This window comes from Primulina huaijiensis, chromosome 9, assembly GCF_012295235.1.
Source record: "Primulina huaijiensis isolate GDHJ02 chromosome 9, ASM1229523v2, whole genome shotgun sequence".
Lineage (NCBI taxonomy): Eukaryota > Viridiplantae > Streptophyta > Magnoliopsida > Lamiales > Gesneriaceae > Primulina > Primulina huaijiensis.
This window is the reverse complement of record NC_133314.1, coordinates 21,956,014-21,970,600: the sequence shown is the minus strand read 5'-3', so window position 1 is coordinate 21,970,600 and position 14,587 is coordinate 21,956,014. Positions and strand designations below refer to the sequence as shown.

At 33.4% G+C, this 14,587-nt stretch overlaps 1 protein-coding gene across 3 annotated transcripts; it reads right to left on the bottom strand.

The window, feature by feature from the left end:
- Positions 1–6,615: 6,615 nt before the first annotated feature.
- LOC140984781 (serine/threonine-protein phosphatase 7 long form homolog) lies at positions 6,616–12,003 on the bottom strand. Of its 3 annotated transcripts, none has more exons than XM_073452399.1 (8): positions 11,633–12,003; positions 11,456–11,512; positions 9,545–10,389; positions 9,319–9,437; positions 9,142–9,229; positions 8,615–9,049; positions 8,085–8,526; positions 6,616–7,949 (listed from the first exon to the last, which is right to left on the bottom strand). In XM_073452399.1, exons 3-8 carry the CDS (start codon positions 10,304–10,306, stop codon positions 6,739–6,741), a joined length of 3,057 nt encoding a protein of 1,018 aa, XP_073308500.1. In that variant the 5' UTR covers positions 10,307–10,389; positions 11,456–11,512; positions 11,633–12,003; the 3' UTR covers positions 6,616–6,738. The 3 variants fall into 3 exon arrangements, with proteins under 3 accessions (XP_073308500.1, XP_073308499.1, XP_073308501.1); XM_073452398.1 differs by having other exon boundaries at positions 9,545–10,320; XM_073452400.1 differs by lacking the exon at positions 11,456–11,512 and having other exon boundaries at positions 9,545–10,320.
- Between the last annotated feature and the right edge of the window lie 2,584 nt (positions 12,004–14,587).

Genomic DNA, 14,587 nt, shown 5'->3' with positions numbered 1-14,587 from the left:
ATAATCTTCAGATAGTGTCCGTTGAAAATCCTACAACCAGTTGTCTATGATCGGTATGTCTTCCAATACTCAGTTAGGCTTGCAGATCGGTTGGGCTCGAAGATCAGTTTGCATGGGAAACACTCAGTTACTCAAGAATGTTCAGTTTCCCTTAATGAATTCAGTTCGTCTAGACTATACTAATTTCTCTTTAATTAAGTAGCTTTTGTTAATTCACAAAAACTTAATTGATCCAAAAAAATATGATTATATATATATAAATATTCATAAAATTAATTAAAAATAAGAGTCTTTTTTTTAATAAGAAAGGACTCATACCAAACACACTAAAGATAATTTCTATAATAAAATTCTTGAAAATATACTAAGAGATTAATAATTTAAAAAATCTATTAACCAATTAGTTTACCTTGATATCCTATTTATGATGATATCAACATATCATGTTGAGTGCAATAATCGTCTCTGCTGGGAGAGTTATCGTACCATGATCTTGAGCTGTTGTATGATTTAAAATATTTGAATTGCACCGTTACTACAAGCTATATCTTTTGGTAAAACGGGATACTCGGTGTTGTAATTGATATCAGAGCCAATGTCACGAGTTCAATTCTCATTGATCATAAATAGTGCAATTATTGAGTGCAATAATGGGCAAGCGTGAGATACTATGTAATTAATTTGTCAATAATAGTACCTAGGAACCTAATATTAAAGTCAAATCTCAAGCGTTTTTTTGAGCACAACAAAATCAATAAATGCGAATGAAGAGCACGCGAATAAACCTCACAAATTATTTATTAATTTGACAACAAATGAGAATCTTATCAAATATTTCATTCAATCAAATTCAAGATACCAAAGATAGAAAAAAAAAAAAACCAAAATCATCACTAAATGAGAATGAAGAGCATGCCGATAAAACCTCACAAATTATTTATTAATTTAACATTGAGAGAGAATCCTATGAAATATTTCATTCAATCAATGTCAAGATACCAAAGTAAAAAACCACAATCGACAATTACCCAAAATCAAGGGAACAACGTCTCTTAATTTATAGTATTGTAACATAAATATCGAGTGAATATTAATATCAAATACATCATCATCTAAGATGTTATTGTTTTACTGAAATATCTCATTCCACTACGGGTGCAATCTAGCGAGTTTGACTCGAAAAAATTCAACTACTCGTGCTCGAGCTCGATTCAAGTAGTAATTTTCGAGCTCAACTCGATAATGTATCCAGTTGCTCAAGCAGACTCATAAAATACTCGAGCTCGGCTTGATTACGAGCTCGAGCTACTAATCAATATATTAATGAAACTAAGTACATTTAAAAAATATAAAGAATTTTGTAAAATTAAAAAGATAATTTATATTCAATCTAAAACATCTACTATTAATGGTTGTTTTACTTTTGATTTCATAATCATGTATAAATTAAAAAATATTTTTAAATCAAAATGAAAATATTATAAACTTTTTTCTTTGCCCAAAAAACTTAGAAACATATAATAAATTGGCAAAATAAAATCTCAAAATTTAGAAATATTATTTTTGCTAATATATTAGTTACAGAGTCGTAAAATTATATTATTCTATTTCAGCAATGTGAAAACTTTAAGCTGGACAAAAACCTCCAACTTGCAAGAGTTCAACACAAAAATTCATGTAGATATTTTACCGTACACTTTTCAATCATTCATCACATGACAAATGTTCATACCAAAATAAAAAAATCCCCTTAAACCAACCGATTCAACCACATTCAAGATAAAGAAATATGTAAAATCATATATCATCTATCAATATCAAATTCAAAATTGCAAAAACTATATTATTAAAAACATGCATGAAAATGAATGTATCACCAAGCAAATAAGATAAGACATGTTGGAAATTGAAAAATATTTTAAAAACAACACCATATTTTCTATTAAATTAGAATTTGATAGTTCTTACATGTATATATTTTTGTTGGACTAGACCACCTAAACATTTTTGCCAATAATTTTGCCGAAACCTTTGTCCATACTTAAATTCTCCTCCGCCCCTGCCTCGGCTCCCCCAGCTTAGCACTTGCTGCCTGGAAAATCACTTTGGGCAGTCTAGCGCTTCCCCTGCTGCTTGGGAGCGTCGATTTTTCTTTTAATATTTTTGTTTCGAGTTTTCTATCTGTCTTTGCTTAATTCTCGTTCATTAAACTTACAATATCCAACAAAATGTCTAGAGTAGCTAGCTAGATTTTTTACTTTCTTTATTAATTAATCTTTTCCACAAAAAATTAGTATAACATGGCTGATTACTTCATTTATGTATGCACATACATGTAGAATCATCACAAGTAAAAACAAATATTTGGGTAATTTTTTTTAATTAAAGCTTACATATCGAAGGAGATTATATGAAATAGTATTTGTCAATTAATATCATGCATTTATACGATCTCACAAAATATACATCGTGGGTATTTGTTTAATATTGTTCTGTCTTTATTGGGTTATAATGTGTTAAGTTTTTTTGAATTTTATAAAATAATAAAAAAAAAAGTATCTTACTATACTATAATACACAACTCAGGCAAAATCGTCTATATTAACTAACTTAAAATTGATTTGGTGAAATTCTATTTAAAATTATAATTATATTATCATCGTATAATTTTATTGATGAAACTTTTCCTAAAATAGCCCTTTTGTTATTGCATCGCATGGGAGTGTTTAGAGTAAGTCTCTTGTGAGATGGTCTCACGAATTTTTATCTGTGAGACGGGTCAACCCTATCGATATTCACAATAAAAAGTAATACTCTTAGCATAAAAAGTAATACTTTTTTCATGGATGACACAAATAAGAGATTCGACCCACGAAATTGAACTGTGAGACCGTCCCACAAGATTTTTTGTGGAGTGTTTAATTTGTACACACAATGTGTCGTACACTTAAAGCTAGTATAATATTAAATCAAAAGATTATAAATCTTGGAGGATAAATATGATATACATTGATATATTTAATAATTAAATATTTTTTTAAAAAAAATACTCAATAACACAATAAAATATACCAAAATTTATTACCATGATTTTCTTTGGCTGTTTGTATTGTTCTTGGTAAGAATTATATAATTTCAGGATGTAAGGTGTAAAAAAATAATTGGAAATCATCAGGAGATATTTTTATTGAATGTTATGCTTATTATCTTGATCTTATATTTATATCTTTTCTGTTTTAATTTTGAGGTAATCTTATCTTAATGCAGTCTAATTATCGCACTTAATGAGATTTATTTTATTATTGTCGAATAAGCTATTTTATAGTAATGAATTTTAATCTCTTAAATACATGATTTTTATATTTTGTCAAAATGATTTTCTCCTTAAACTTTTATATTTTTTGAAAAATAAACTATAAAAAACACTCAAACATGATGTTAAAATATTTTTTTTAACAGCATCGAGTTGTTTCAGAAAACCAGCCGCTATTTTCTTATATTTCAGGTTTTCAACCGCTGATGCAAAGTTCAATCGCTCAAGCTCTGTATTCTTTTCAAGCTACAGATTATTTGAGTTATGACTGGAGAAATATTTTATAAAGACCGTTATCATCCAATTGTCGGTCAGAAGTGAGCAAATCAAAGTTGATACTTTACTTCCAATCATTCTGAAACTACCCGTTATAGCATGGAAGAACAGTACTTCACCAACTCCCAATGTGACTGAATTTTCCCAAAGTGAATTAAGTCAAACTACTTTCAGAGCCTATTCGAGCTAAAGCCGAAAAAAACAAAAGGAAATTTAATGGAAATTTCCAGCCGCCACTTATTAATTGTTGTCTTGTTTGGATATATATCGCATCACTAGTAAAACCGGATCGTTTTCGTACTTATTTATCTTTATTGGTCCAGTGAAACTAGCCGTTCGAGAATATTTGTTTTAACTTCCTAAAAACTGTTATAACAGCTCGCTTTTCAAGAAAATATTTTAAAAATTTTATTCACCCTATCTAAACTTTGTTCTTACTTTATATTCATAATGGCACCTTTTAATAAGATTTCAATGTTTTTCAAAGAAACTATGACAATTGAAAATTTGAAATGCAGACATTTCAGGTATTGCAAAATTGATTTTTAATATTAGTTATATTTTTAGCCTTTTGCGCATTTGTGACCTTAGTATGAATAATCATGTATATTGGCCTATCGCCAGTTATCATGTGGTCATACTGTTCCTAAATTTGGATACTTGAGAATACGGATTTAGGCAAATTTAATATGTAATCTACTCTTGTCCTTTTGATTTGAATAGAAAAATGTTTTTCGATCATAGAGTTTTAGCCTGATGTTTATATGGCTTCTTTTCAACAAATTTATGTGCTTCACAGGCTCATATTTAATAGTTACTCCTGCTGATAAATTCTTTAAATGTTCCACCTTTTGATTTTTATTTGCAGCATAGTATGAGTCTGGATTGACTAAAAATTATTTAGCTAAATGTTTGTGAATAACACATTAACTGCAGATGCTGTTGAATCTTCATTTTTGGTATTTCTTTTGAATCTTTTTTCCTAAAATTCAGTTGAAATAAAGATTCTTAAAGGCACGTTGCATGCAATGTTTTAGCTCTATCACAGGGTTTAAAGCATATATGCAAGCAAATGTATGGGCATTCATACACTGACAAGTTTTCCTTTGGATGCACATTGAACTCTTGCTAGTTGTAGTAACTCAATTATTTAGTTGAAATGATTTTCTGATGTCCAATTCTTTGGAACATCACTTCAATACTTGCACCAATTTCTGCTTATAAGTCAGTCTTATGCTAAACATTTCTTGAATCAAAGACCATCTGAGTTGTGATGTAGAATGAGTATTATCGACGTGATAATCGGATGTTAATTCGGAACATTTTACCACGTGAAAATACTAGTAATGGAATGTGTTTTACAATGGAAGGACACGATAATTCAATGTTATATGTGAAGGAAAGGCTGGACCTTGATTTAGACTGCATCTGTCATATGGAAAGAAGTAGCTACTGCATGTCCGAGCTGAATTAGATTATCGAAATCGTTTATGGGATACATATCTTGCTGAAGGAGATGCTTTGCCCGATTTCCTTGTCTACATGTGCACACTTTTTTCACAATCAAAAACATATCAATAGCAATTCAAACAACAAAAATAGCAAAACGTGATAAATCAAATAATTATAATAAGATTCATACAGTGGAAATGAATTTGGATTTGAATGATCGATTATTTTAATATATTAATGTTATGTTTGATCTATATGTTATTGAGTTTCAGTTTTACTCTGTTTTTTTATTTTTATGGTTCTGAACATTTTATATGTGACACTAACATGACGTCGATTTATCGCTAATGTATGTAGTGTTACATCAACATTAGAGATGATCAGAATTTTATATTAACTGCTGAACCGAATTGCACTACACCTTTTTTCCTCACTTTTTCTAAAAACTACGATTAGACAATAATAATCATAAACAGTACCGTATACATGATGAAGTTATTTTGTCAAGAAACACACCAAATCATCCTTTTTAAACCACTTGCCATAGTATTTAGCTTAGAGTCATGTAAACAACATAGTCAATTAAATAAGTTGTCATTCAATTTATTACTATCAGACAAAAATTCTTACTCCTGATAAAAAAAACTCATCTTCTTAAATATTCGACATATTGATATTGTATTTGTTAGAGTATTTTTTTTTAGTACAAATATTTTGATTTTGAATATTGTTTCATCTAGTTTTATTTTTTATGATTTGAGATATATTTCATATTTGAAATACACTGTATTGTTTTCAAATCAATTTAAATATATATTCTATTATTTTCGATTCTATTTGATCACTAAAAAAACACAAACCAACCACAAAAGAAATTATTTTTTTAATAAGACTAATCGACTGACGATTAATTTTAGATTTTTCTTAAAAAACCGCACAAAAGTACCGTGATCACCCCTAACCCTAATAAACACTTAGCCGAAAAGAACTGAAATGACCAAAAATTAAAAATTACAAGATTAAACTGAAACTTGTCAAACTCACGAAAGAAAAATTTATATAAGACCAAATAATTGCAAGGTTTTCAAACACCACTTTTTGAATTAATGAACACTTATCTTACCATACAGTTGTACTTTTTCATATGTTTCTGTTATCACCAATAAAAGAACCTCAAAGGGATTACCTTTGTTTTTCTTAATATTATCGCTTATCACTCACAAGAGACATAACAATCAATTTGATTGTCCAGTATACATGAAGTTAGCTCATGCACCACGTCTAATTTCATGCATCAGTTGTAAACTTGTAATGAATGGTAAACGGAAATCAAATTGGATGGTATTACATATGCTCGTCCAAGACTCAACTTTGTATTATTTTTTCTCACACAAAATATAAAATTCCATAAAAATTGTCACCTTGGTATAGAAAAACTCAGTATAAAGCTAAACCATTAAAAAAGCATACTATTTATATCAGATGGTTTCAGCAAAGCCCAAATCTCAAGGTGAGAAACAAAAAGAAAAGTAAGAACTACCGAGGCTTTATATCCGTATTCCCATTAAGGTTATAACATGAATTGTCCGATTTATTAACGCAGCAGAAAATATCAAGTAGCATCAGTGTATAGGATGAGATTATAAATTCATAGCAACCTATCTCCACATTTAACATAGGAGCTACAAAAGGAATGTCTACTGCCGCTGCTTGGGCGCAGAACGCCTTTGTCTCTTATATGTCTTCCGGCCATCCTCTTTGACTGAGACTGGCTCGGTATGGCTAATTTGGATCTCGCCCTCAAGTGAAGGTTTAAAAGATGATTCGCCTACAGCATTTTGATCAGGTGAACTCACAACTGTTTCAAGTGTTTGACTCGAATCATCAGTGGCATGCCCTTTCCTTTTACCTCCAGCACCAGTTACCACTTCATCAGAAACCATATGTAAAATTGGATTTTGATGCTTCGGCGAAGACAATTCAGGAATATTTGTACCACCCTGCAGAATGGAGGGCTTCGAGTCTTCCTTTTCAGGGGTAGTAGAGTCTGACGGTACTGGAGTCTCAGGATCAGGGGGCACCAACACACGAGGCTCAGACATGGAATGGTCATCAGGTTCATTGACCTCACTCTCCACCCCATCACGGTCTGGATGGACAGGTGACAAATTAGGCTCCTGCAATGGATGCTGACAGGAATTGTAATCAATCGGAGGAGGAGCGGGAGAAATTTTGTTAGAATTGGCAGGATCACCATGATCCAGCTGTACTGGAGTCTGTACATCTTCTGATACGGTATGGTTAGCATTGGATGGCATAACTTCCATCCCTCTGTTCTCTTCTACTCCTGTGTTCTGTGCTCCAGTATCTGCAGATTTTGTTAGCAACGGCCCAGTATCACTCAAAAAATTTGCTTCTGTACCCGTCGGAAAAATTGGATTTTCATTGACGGATGGAACACATGGAAGATCTAGCCCAGATGGGTGGACAGAGGATGGTGACGCTTCTCTACTTCCAGTTATGGTGTCCAACTCTATCATCTCAGACTGTAAGCTGTCTTGTAGTTCAGGCAATGGGGAGTAGCTTGAGAACGGTGTAACCAATGGTTCAACATCCTGTCCAGAAATATTATGGAGTGAAGGGGAACCATCAGGTCCCAATGAAACAGACGGTGTTGGGGATGACGGTACAGAGGCGTACGGATAATAAGAATTGACCCCTGCACTTACACCACCGAAAGATCCACTCATTCCACCTCTCCTCCTCGGCTTGCAACGTTTTGTTTTAGGGCCAACCAGAACCATATCCTGTGTTGTTAGCGTGGCCTGGTTTCCATTACGCATTCTCAAAGCAACAGAACAAATACCTTGAATCTTGACAAGGGCCTCAAATATCGGATTTGTGGTTTCTGCAATTTATCGAGGATGATAAGATTCGTACTTTGCTTCGAACAATACGGCGCTAACAATTTATTGTTATGCAGCTGTATGAAAATTCAATGTGAAAATGTAAAATTTAGAGAACGGTGGACAAGCAACCTCACCTGTAGCTTCAGGATCCAATTTCATTGTGCTTTGATCTGTTATATCCGCGTATTCAGGTGCACTCAGTGAGGAATCCCACGTCTGAGGCGTATCTGGGAGATCAAGATTTAAGGATAGAGGAGAATGAGACATTGCCAGAGAGGTAGAAAACATTCCTGGCATGTTTAAACATCTTTTACGGCTCTCAGCCAATAATCCACCAGCATGGGCACCCCTTCTTTTTGGCCTGCCCCTCTGTCCTTTAGGCTGAATAAATAGGGTTGCAGCCGGAGATGGTGCACAAAAATCTGGGCGAACAGCGAGACGATGATCCTCATGAGCTATTCTCAGAGAATATTCACATATATCCTGGATTTCCTTAAGGACATTTTCTCCCAAGGCCTCATGGCCTTGGCGCATGGCATCACTGGCACGATGGTATATATTCTGCAAGCTCTGTGCCTGGACACATTAACAAACTATCAACTCAAGTACGCAACCATAAAAACAATGTGATAGGAACATGGTTAATCAGATCAAAGCAATTTACCATTGCCTCCATTGCTCCTCCAACCCCCTGGTATCCGGTATTTGGTCGAGAAGCAGGATTACCAATCAACAACCGAGTAATTTTCCTGTACCATATCATGTATGGCTCACTCTGATCTATTGGAGACTCAATGGGAGGCGCAGATACAATGCGAGCACAGCGGTCTGTCCACATATCAACAAATTGCCTGTGATGTTGGGCCCAATCATAATTCTGTCTCCCACGACGATCAGTCAAATGGATGTCTGGGATTGTGTCACAAACTGCAGGAATGGTTTGTTGCTGCCCAAATTGACGCAAGACACGGTCGGGATGGTGGAATTCAACCACGTCGAAACAAATGAGAGGAGACACTGTCTGCCAAATTCTTCGTCCAGATAGGCAATAATCGGGGAGACTGGCCAATATATAGACGGGATATGGCTCCCAAACAAACTAAAACATGAAATGGCTCTCAAATACTAGCTATACAATTTAATAAACTTGTGTTATATTGCTGGTAAATGCAAACATAGGCAAATAATAACCTGGTCATCCTTCATATTGTCTAGCTGGTCTCTATATAAGACTAGTACATGTGTGCCAACGCTCTCAAGCTTGAAACCAACATTCCACCTGCAAGCAACAAATATTTACCATAAACCCAAGATAATGAGAATCGGGTGAACATCACAAGAAAGTTGTTGGAATGTTTTCGTCAATACCTAGAACCGTAGGGGGCTGCAGGCAAAGGGTACTCCCCTAAAACCCTATCAGGTGATATATGCTCCCGCGGTGCTATTCTCCCAGGACGGACAAAAGGAACCCTCTCCCACGCCCATATCTGATTAATGGTCATAAAGACCAAATATCTCTCCATGTTCAGTTTTGTTGTTCAGATATTAAATACCAATGTAAACAAGGAAACTATCTGCATAAGGCAAGTCATACCTGCAGAAGTACAAGTGGACCACATATATCTGACGTCTCAGGTTTAGTAGCCCGGCACAAAGCACGGTAGAGACAAGCAAGGACAGCACTACCCCAGCTTAGCCTACCAGCCGATTCAAAATCCCTAAGGAGTGGCAAGTACATCAACTTGACCTTATTATTGGACATGTCTGACAACAACTGTCCTCCAAGCAACTGCAAAATGTATGCTCTAGCATAAAACTTCACAGTATCCTCCAATGCACCATCAGGCAGTATTTTAAATCTCTCTTGCAAGCATCGAATCTTAAGACGACCACGATCAAAGTCCTCCGGAGGTGGTCTAAATCCCAATAGCTCATTACAAATGTCCTGCCACTCATCCATTGACCGATTGGTATCAACACCAGTAATAGGTTCACCATCCACTGGGAGACCCCATAACACAGAAATGTCCTGCAGTGTTACAGTAGTCTCACCAACTGGTAAATGGAAAGTATGTGTCTCTGGTCGCCATCTCTCAACCAATGCAGTGATCAAAGCATGATCCAGCCTTATACGACCAGCCATGTAAACTCCATAAAAACCTGCTCTCAGCATCATTTGTTGCACACGAGGGTCCAAGGCACCCAAGCGCCAAAAGTGTCCATCACATCTCCTACATGTCAGAGGCTCAAAGTCTTGACCATTCCATATATATGTAGATCGGTGATGATCTTGTAAGGTAAGCACAGAGTCATCAATGGGTCCAGGATGCAATGTGTGAACAAGTTCAGCATCCATATTTCCTCGAGAGCCTAAAATGGAGAGTTATAGATGGCAATTACAGAGTTAACCACTGACAAGCTTGGCACGCTTCCATGTCGCTGAAGCAACACCGTTCAAAATATTTATATGCACATAAGTAAACAAAAAATTATATTTCTCGGAAAATGTATCCTCTGGACCACTTGAATGCTTACATGCTTTAGATTCATGAAATAAAATGAAATTCTTATTTCTGCAATTGTCGGTTTCTCATCAACTCTGTCATTTTTACCTAAATATTACACCCACCCTCAAGGCAAGACAAGAATATCAAATCCTGATCCTTGTATTGAGAAAGAGAAGGGTTGTGGATGAGAAGGATAGACTGTCGTAAACTTTTAAAGGTTACAAATGATATTTAGCCTGTGCGGCTGCTTCTACAAATAACAGGGTTCACATGAAATGGGATTTTAGCAGAATAAATAGCAAGGAGATTTCTATAGGAATAAGAATAAAAAGGGTGACTGTATCATGATTTAAAGAATAGCTATGGAGGAATTAATAGGATTGATCAAACTCCAAAAAAATTTGTTTAATCCCGAGAACTGGAGTAAAAGACAACCAAGAGGTTTATTTACCAATGGCAGTAGTTTTATCATTATTCTCAGGAGAGTATCTTTCATGTGATACGCATTATTCTTCAACTTCAAAGATACAATTACACTTTCATTCCTCTTAGTAGTTTACTCATTCTGATTCGTTTCTTGGGGACACTCGACATCAGACAAAGGTAAAATTTTTAAGCACTATCATCAACTCATTATCTGCCTAAAAAACTGGGAGATAAAAAAAAGTTGCAGCCAAAATTCAGTCATTTGAGGCTGCAAAACTTCTCGCTATCTTCGGCGTTACAATTCAACTTTCAAGAAATATGTTCAACCTACCCCCATGGATATAAGTTATATAACTATGAGTCCTGAAAGATTGTAAATGAATATTTGGTCTAAGAAAACTTCTCGAGTACTTAATTTTTTGTCCACTACTTAAACATGATATATAAGAAAGAAAAAAACTTAAAGGTACAAAATAAACCAGAAGGCATGCCCATCACATCTTTCAAATACAAAACGAGTTAATGTAAAAAGAAAAATAAAAAAAGTCATCACAATCAAGCTTATGAATTACCTCCAGTTATCAAGTGCTTTGATATTTACACGAGTAACTAACAAAAAACACAAGCACCTGACGAGAATAATCATTTAAACGGCATCAGATTCCCGGTGAAAGATACACCAAACATCATGACATTTGAAAAATGCCCCAAATACAGAAAGCAAAAAAGAAAAAAAACAGAACTCTTACCTCGTGATGAAGACCCACAACCTCCAGTATCTCCGCAACACAATAACAGAGCACTTGAATCACTCGGACAAAAAACAACGTGCGTATGGAACTACTCCAAACCCAAGAAAAATTGAATTTTTTTCTTTTTTATCAAAGAAAAATCAAATTTTTAGAATAAAATTAATGTGTTTTAGACAGCCGAACAAAAGAAAGAGGGAAAGAGAGGAGGGAGAGAGTGTGTGCAATTCCAACGGCTATTCAAATCGGTGTTCTGCGCGAGATCTCTCAAACGCGACTTCGCCCTTCTGCACGCTTTGGAAAAGATAAAAGTGCTAGGGTTTTTGTATAAACGTCCCCATTTGTTCACAGATCCGCGATTTGCTTCTCATCTTCCTCCAAATATTAATAATCTTTTTATTAGATTTTTTTTTTGTAAAAACAATGTGAAAAATTACAAAAAAATACTTATGCATGCATTGTTTGTGCACGAAGTCCCATTTTTGTAAAATATGTGCATACTTATAATTTAAAATTATCAATAAAAAAAATATAATATATAGTAACTAAGAGAGAATTTATCAATTGTAAATTAAATTATTTCAAAATCAATTCCTATAAATAATAGTTAATATTATCAATTTGCACATTTTAGAAAAAATTATATTTGGGGTGTGAATTCTAATAAAAAAAAAAATCTTTCAAAAGTCAGAAATAATGCTTCCAACACTTGTTTGGAGAAAAAAAAAACTTCTGGTTTAGCTTTTATTTTCCAAAAAAAAAGTATTTTTAATCATTAATCTAAATTTAAAATTTATGAGTATATTTCATGTGAGACGAAGTATCCGGCCTATACTTATAGTAAAAATTAATATTTTTGACATAAAAATAATATTAGTTTATAGGAGTTTTTGTGCAAAGTTTATTTCACATTTTTTAAAAATACTTAAAGAAAATATTAGAAGTGTTTCTCCTTGTAAAAATTACTTAAATAAATTAAGCTCAATGAAACGTTTTATTTTATACATTAAATAGAGCATTGAATTTTACCTTTATTTTTTTAGAGTCACTTGCCATATTTCAGGTTAGTCTATCTTTCACGAGAATAATTCTTCATATATCTGAATATCATTAATCATGGCTTTCCTCACATTTTAATGGAAATTGACATAATTTGTTGATAATCAAAAAGTTAAAGAGGAAAAATATTCCAGATATAAAATATAAAAATCTCCATATTTCTTATAATAAATTTTGATTTTAAAAATTGTAACAATTTTATTTTTGAATGAATTTAGATTTTTTTTTTAAAAAAAATCTATGATCATCAAGAATTGTTACAATTTTTTAGCTCTAGCGACATTGTGATCGATACTAATCGTATAACCTTCAACAAACCATTCAAACGAAACCCGGACGAATGCCTGCCGATTCCGAGTGTGATTATGATCTTGCGCCGAGTCCTTTCTCCTAATCCTCATACTTCTAATTGTATCCAATCTCCCCCTGTGCCCAAAGTTCCGGAGGCAATGAACCTCGTTCCTCTGCCTCTGCCTCTGCCTCTGCCTGCCATTTTTCGGCCCGAGCCTCATGTGATCCAACCAACGATTTCATTTGATCATGCGGCGCATTCTGTTAACTTGTTTTTTAATTTCTTTCTACTGCCAAAAAGAAAAGAAGAAGAAGACAAAGGCAAGAAAGTGTTGGTTGTGCGAGTCTGTTCAATAAATTTCCATCTGACATTTTCTCGTGTACTAATCAATCGACAACTTTTTGACCCTTATACGGTTGACATTAATTGAATATTTATTTAGATCTTCTTGGATATTTTAATTCAAAGAATAATCATCAATTCAACTTACAAGTATGTATATAACCTCAAACATTTTCATATTTTTAAGATTATATCTTCAAGAATCATTCCATTTTTTTTGAGATCATATATTATAATCTCTCTTCAAAATCTCCAAATAAAGTCATCTATATATATTTTTATTTTTCATTAACCAAATATACAAAGGAACCATAATTGTTATTTTTTTATATGAATTTTTAGACGGGAAAATACATATACAAAACTCAACTTATAATTTCAGCTCTTACTATATTATTAAGTTTATTCGTAATAGAGCCAATAAACTTGGCACCATGATCTGCTTTTGTGTTGTTATTTGTTTTCGTTTTTACTTTCGTTAATACATTATTTAAAAGTCGTAATTTAGTCTCTCACTATTTTTCCCAATTATGTAGGACTGACTCTTTTTCAAATTGTAATTTAGTCTCTCACTCATTTTCACAAATAGTATATAATTTTAATTATGTTGTGAAAAAGTAAAAATTTACGATAAAAAGTAAAAATCTCAAACTCTCAAAATTATCACACTACACACTCTATAATATTTTTCTCTCAACTCAATTGTGATTTTCTTCACAAATGAGATATCTATTTATAGAAAATCTTTACAAATAATTCAAAAATAAAATCATCATTACCTATATCATCACACACTAATTTTCAATATTTACAACTCTTATTTTCAACATTCAAATATTCAACATACACATTTTAAATATTAATTTTCAACACTCCCTCTTGTGATGATGATCATGATACGATGATGTCTTCATTACGTGTTTTTGTACTGTCTCATTAAAAACCTTATTAGGAAAAACCCATTGGGATAAAAACCATAGTAAGAGAAAAAGAGTGCAGTCACGTAAACTCCCCCTCATGTTGATACGAACAATTCTTCACAAATTTCATAGATTGCGCATCCCAATATTATATATATGCTTTCTGAATATTGTCGTAGGAAGTGTCTTTGTGAAGAGATCTGATGAGTTTTCACTTGATTGAATGTGACGAACATCAATACATTTATTCTTCTCAAGCTCATTGGTGAATGCGAAGAACTTAGGAGGAATATGTTTAGTTCTGTCGCTTTTTATGTATCCTTCTTTCATTTGAGCAACACA

What these genes read in the sequence shown, in the direction of transcription:
- LOC140984781 (XM_073452399.1), bottom strand. Translation starts at nt 10,306, where the DNA reads ATGGATGCTGAACTTGTTCACACATTGCATCCTGGACCCATTGATGAC. An exon ending in GTCCACTTGTACTTCTGCAG is followed by an intron (nt 9,438 to 9,544) that starts GTATGACTTGCC and finishes ACCATTAATCAG; the next exon opens with ATATGGGCGTGGGAGAGGGT. An exon ending in GCAGCCCCCTACGGTTCTAG is followed by an intron (nt 9,230 to 9,318) that starts GTATTGACGAAA and finishes TGTTGCTTGCAG; the next exon opens with GTGGAATGTTGGTTTCAAGC.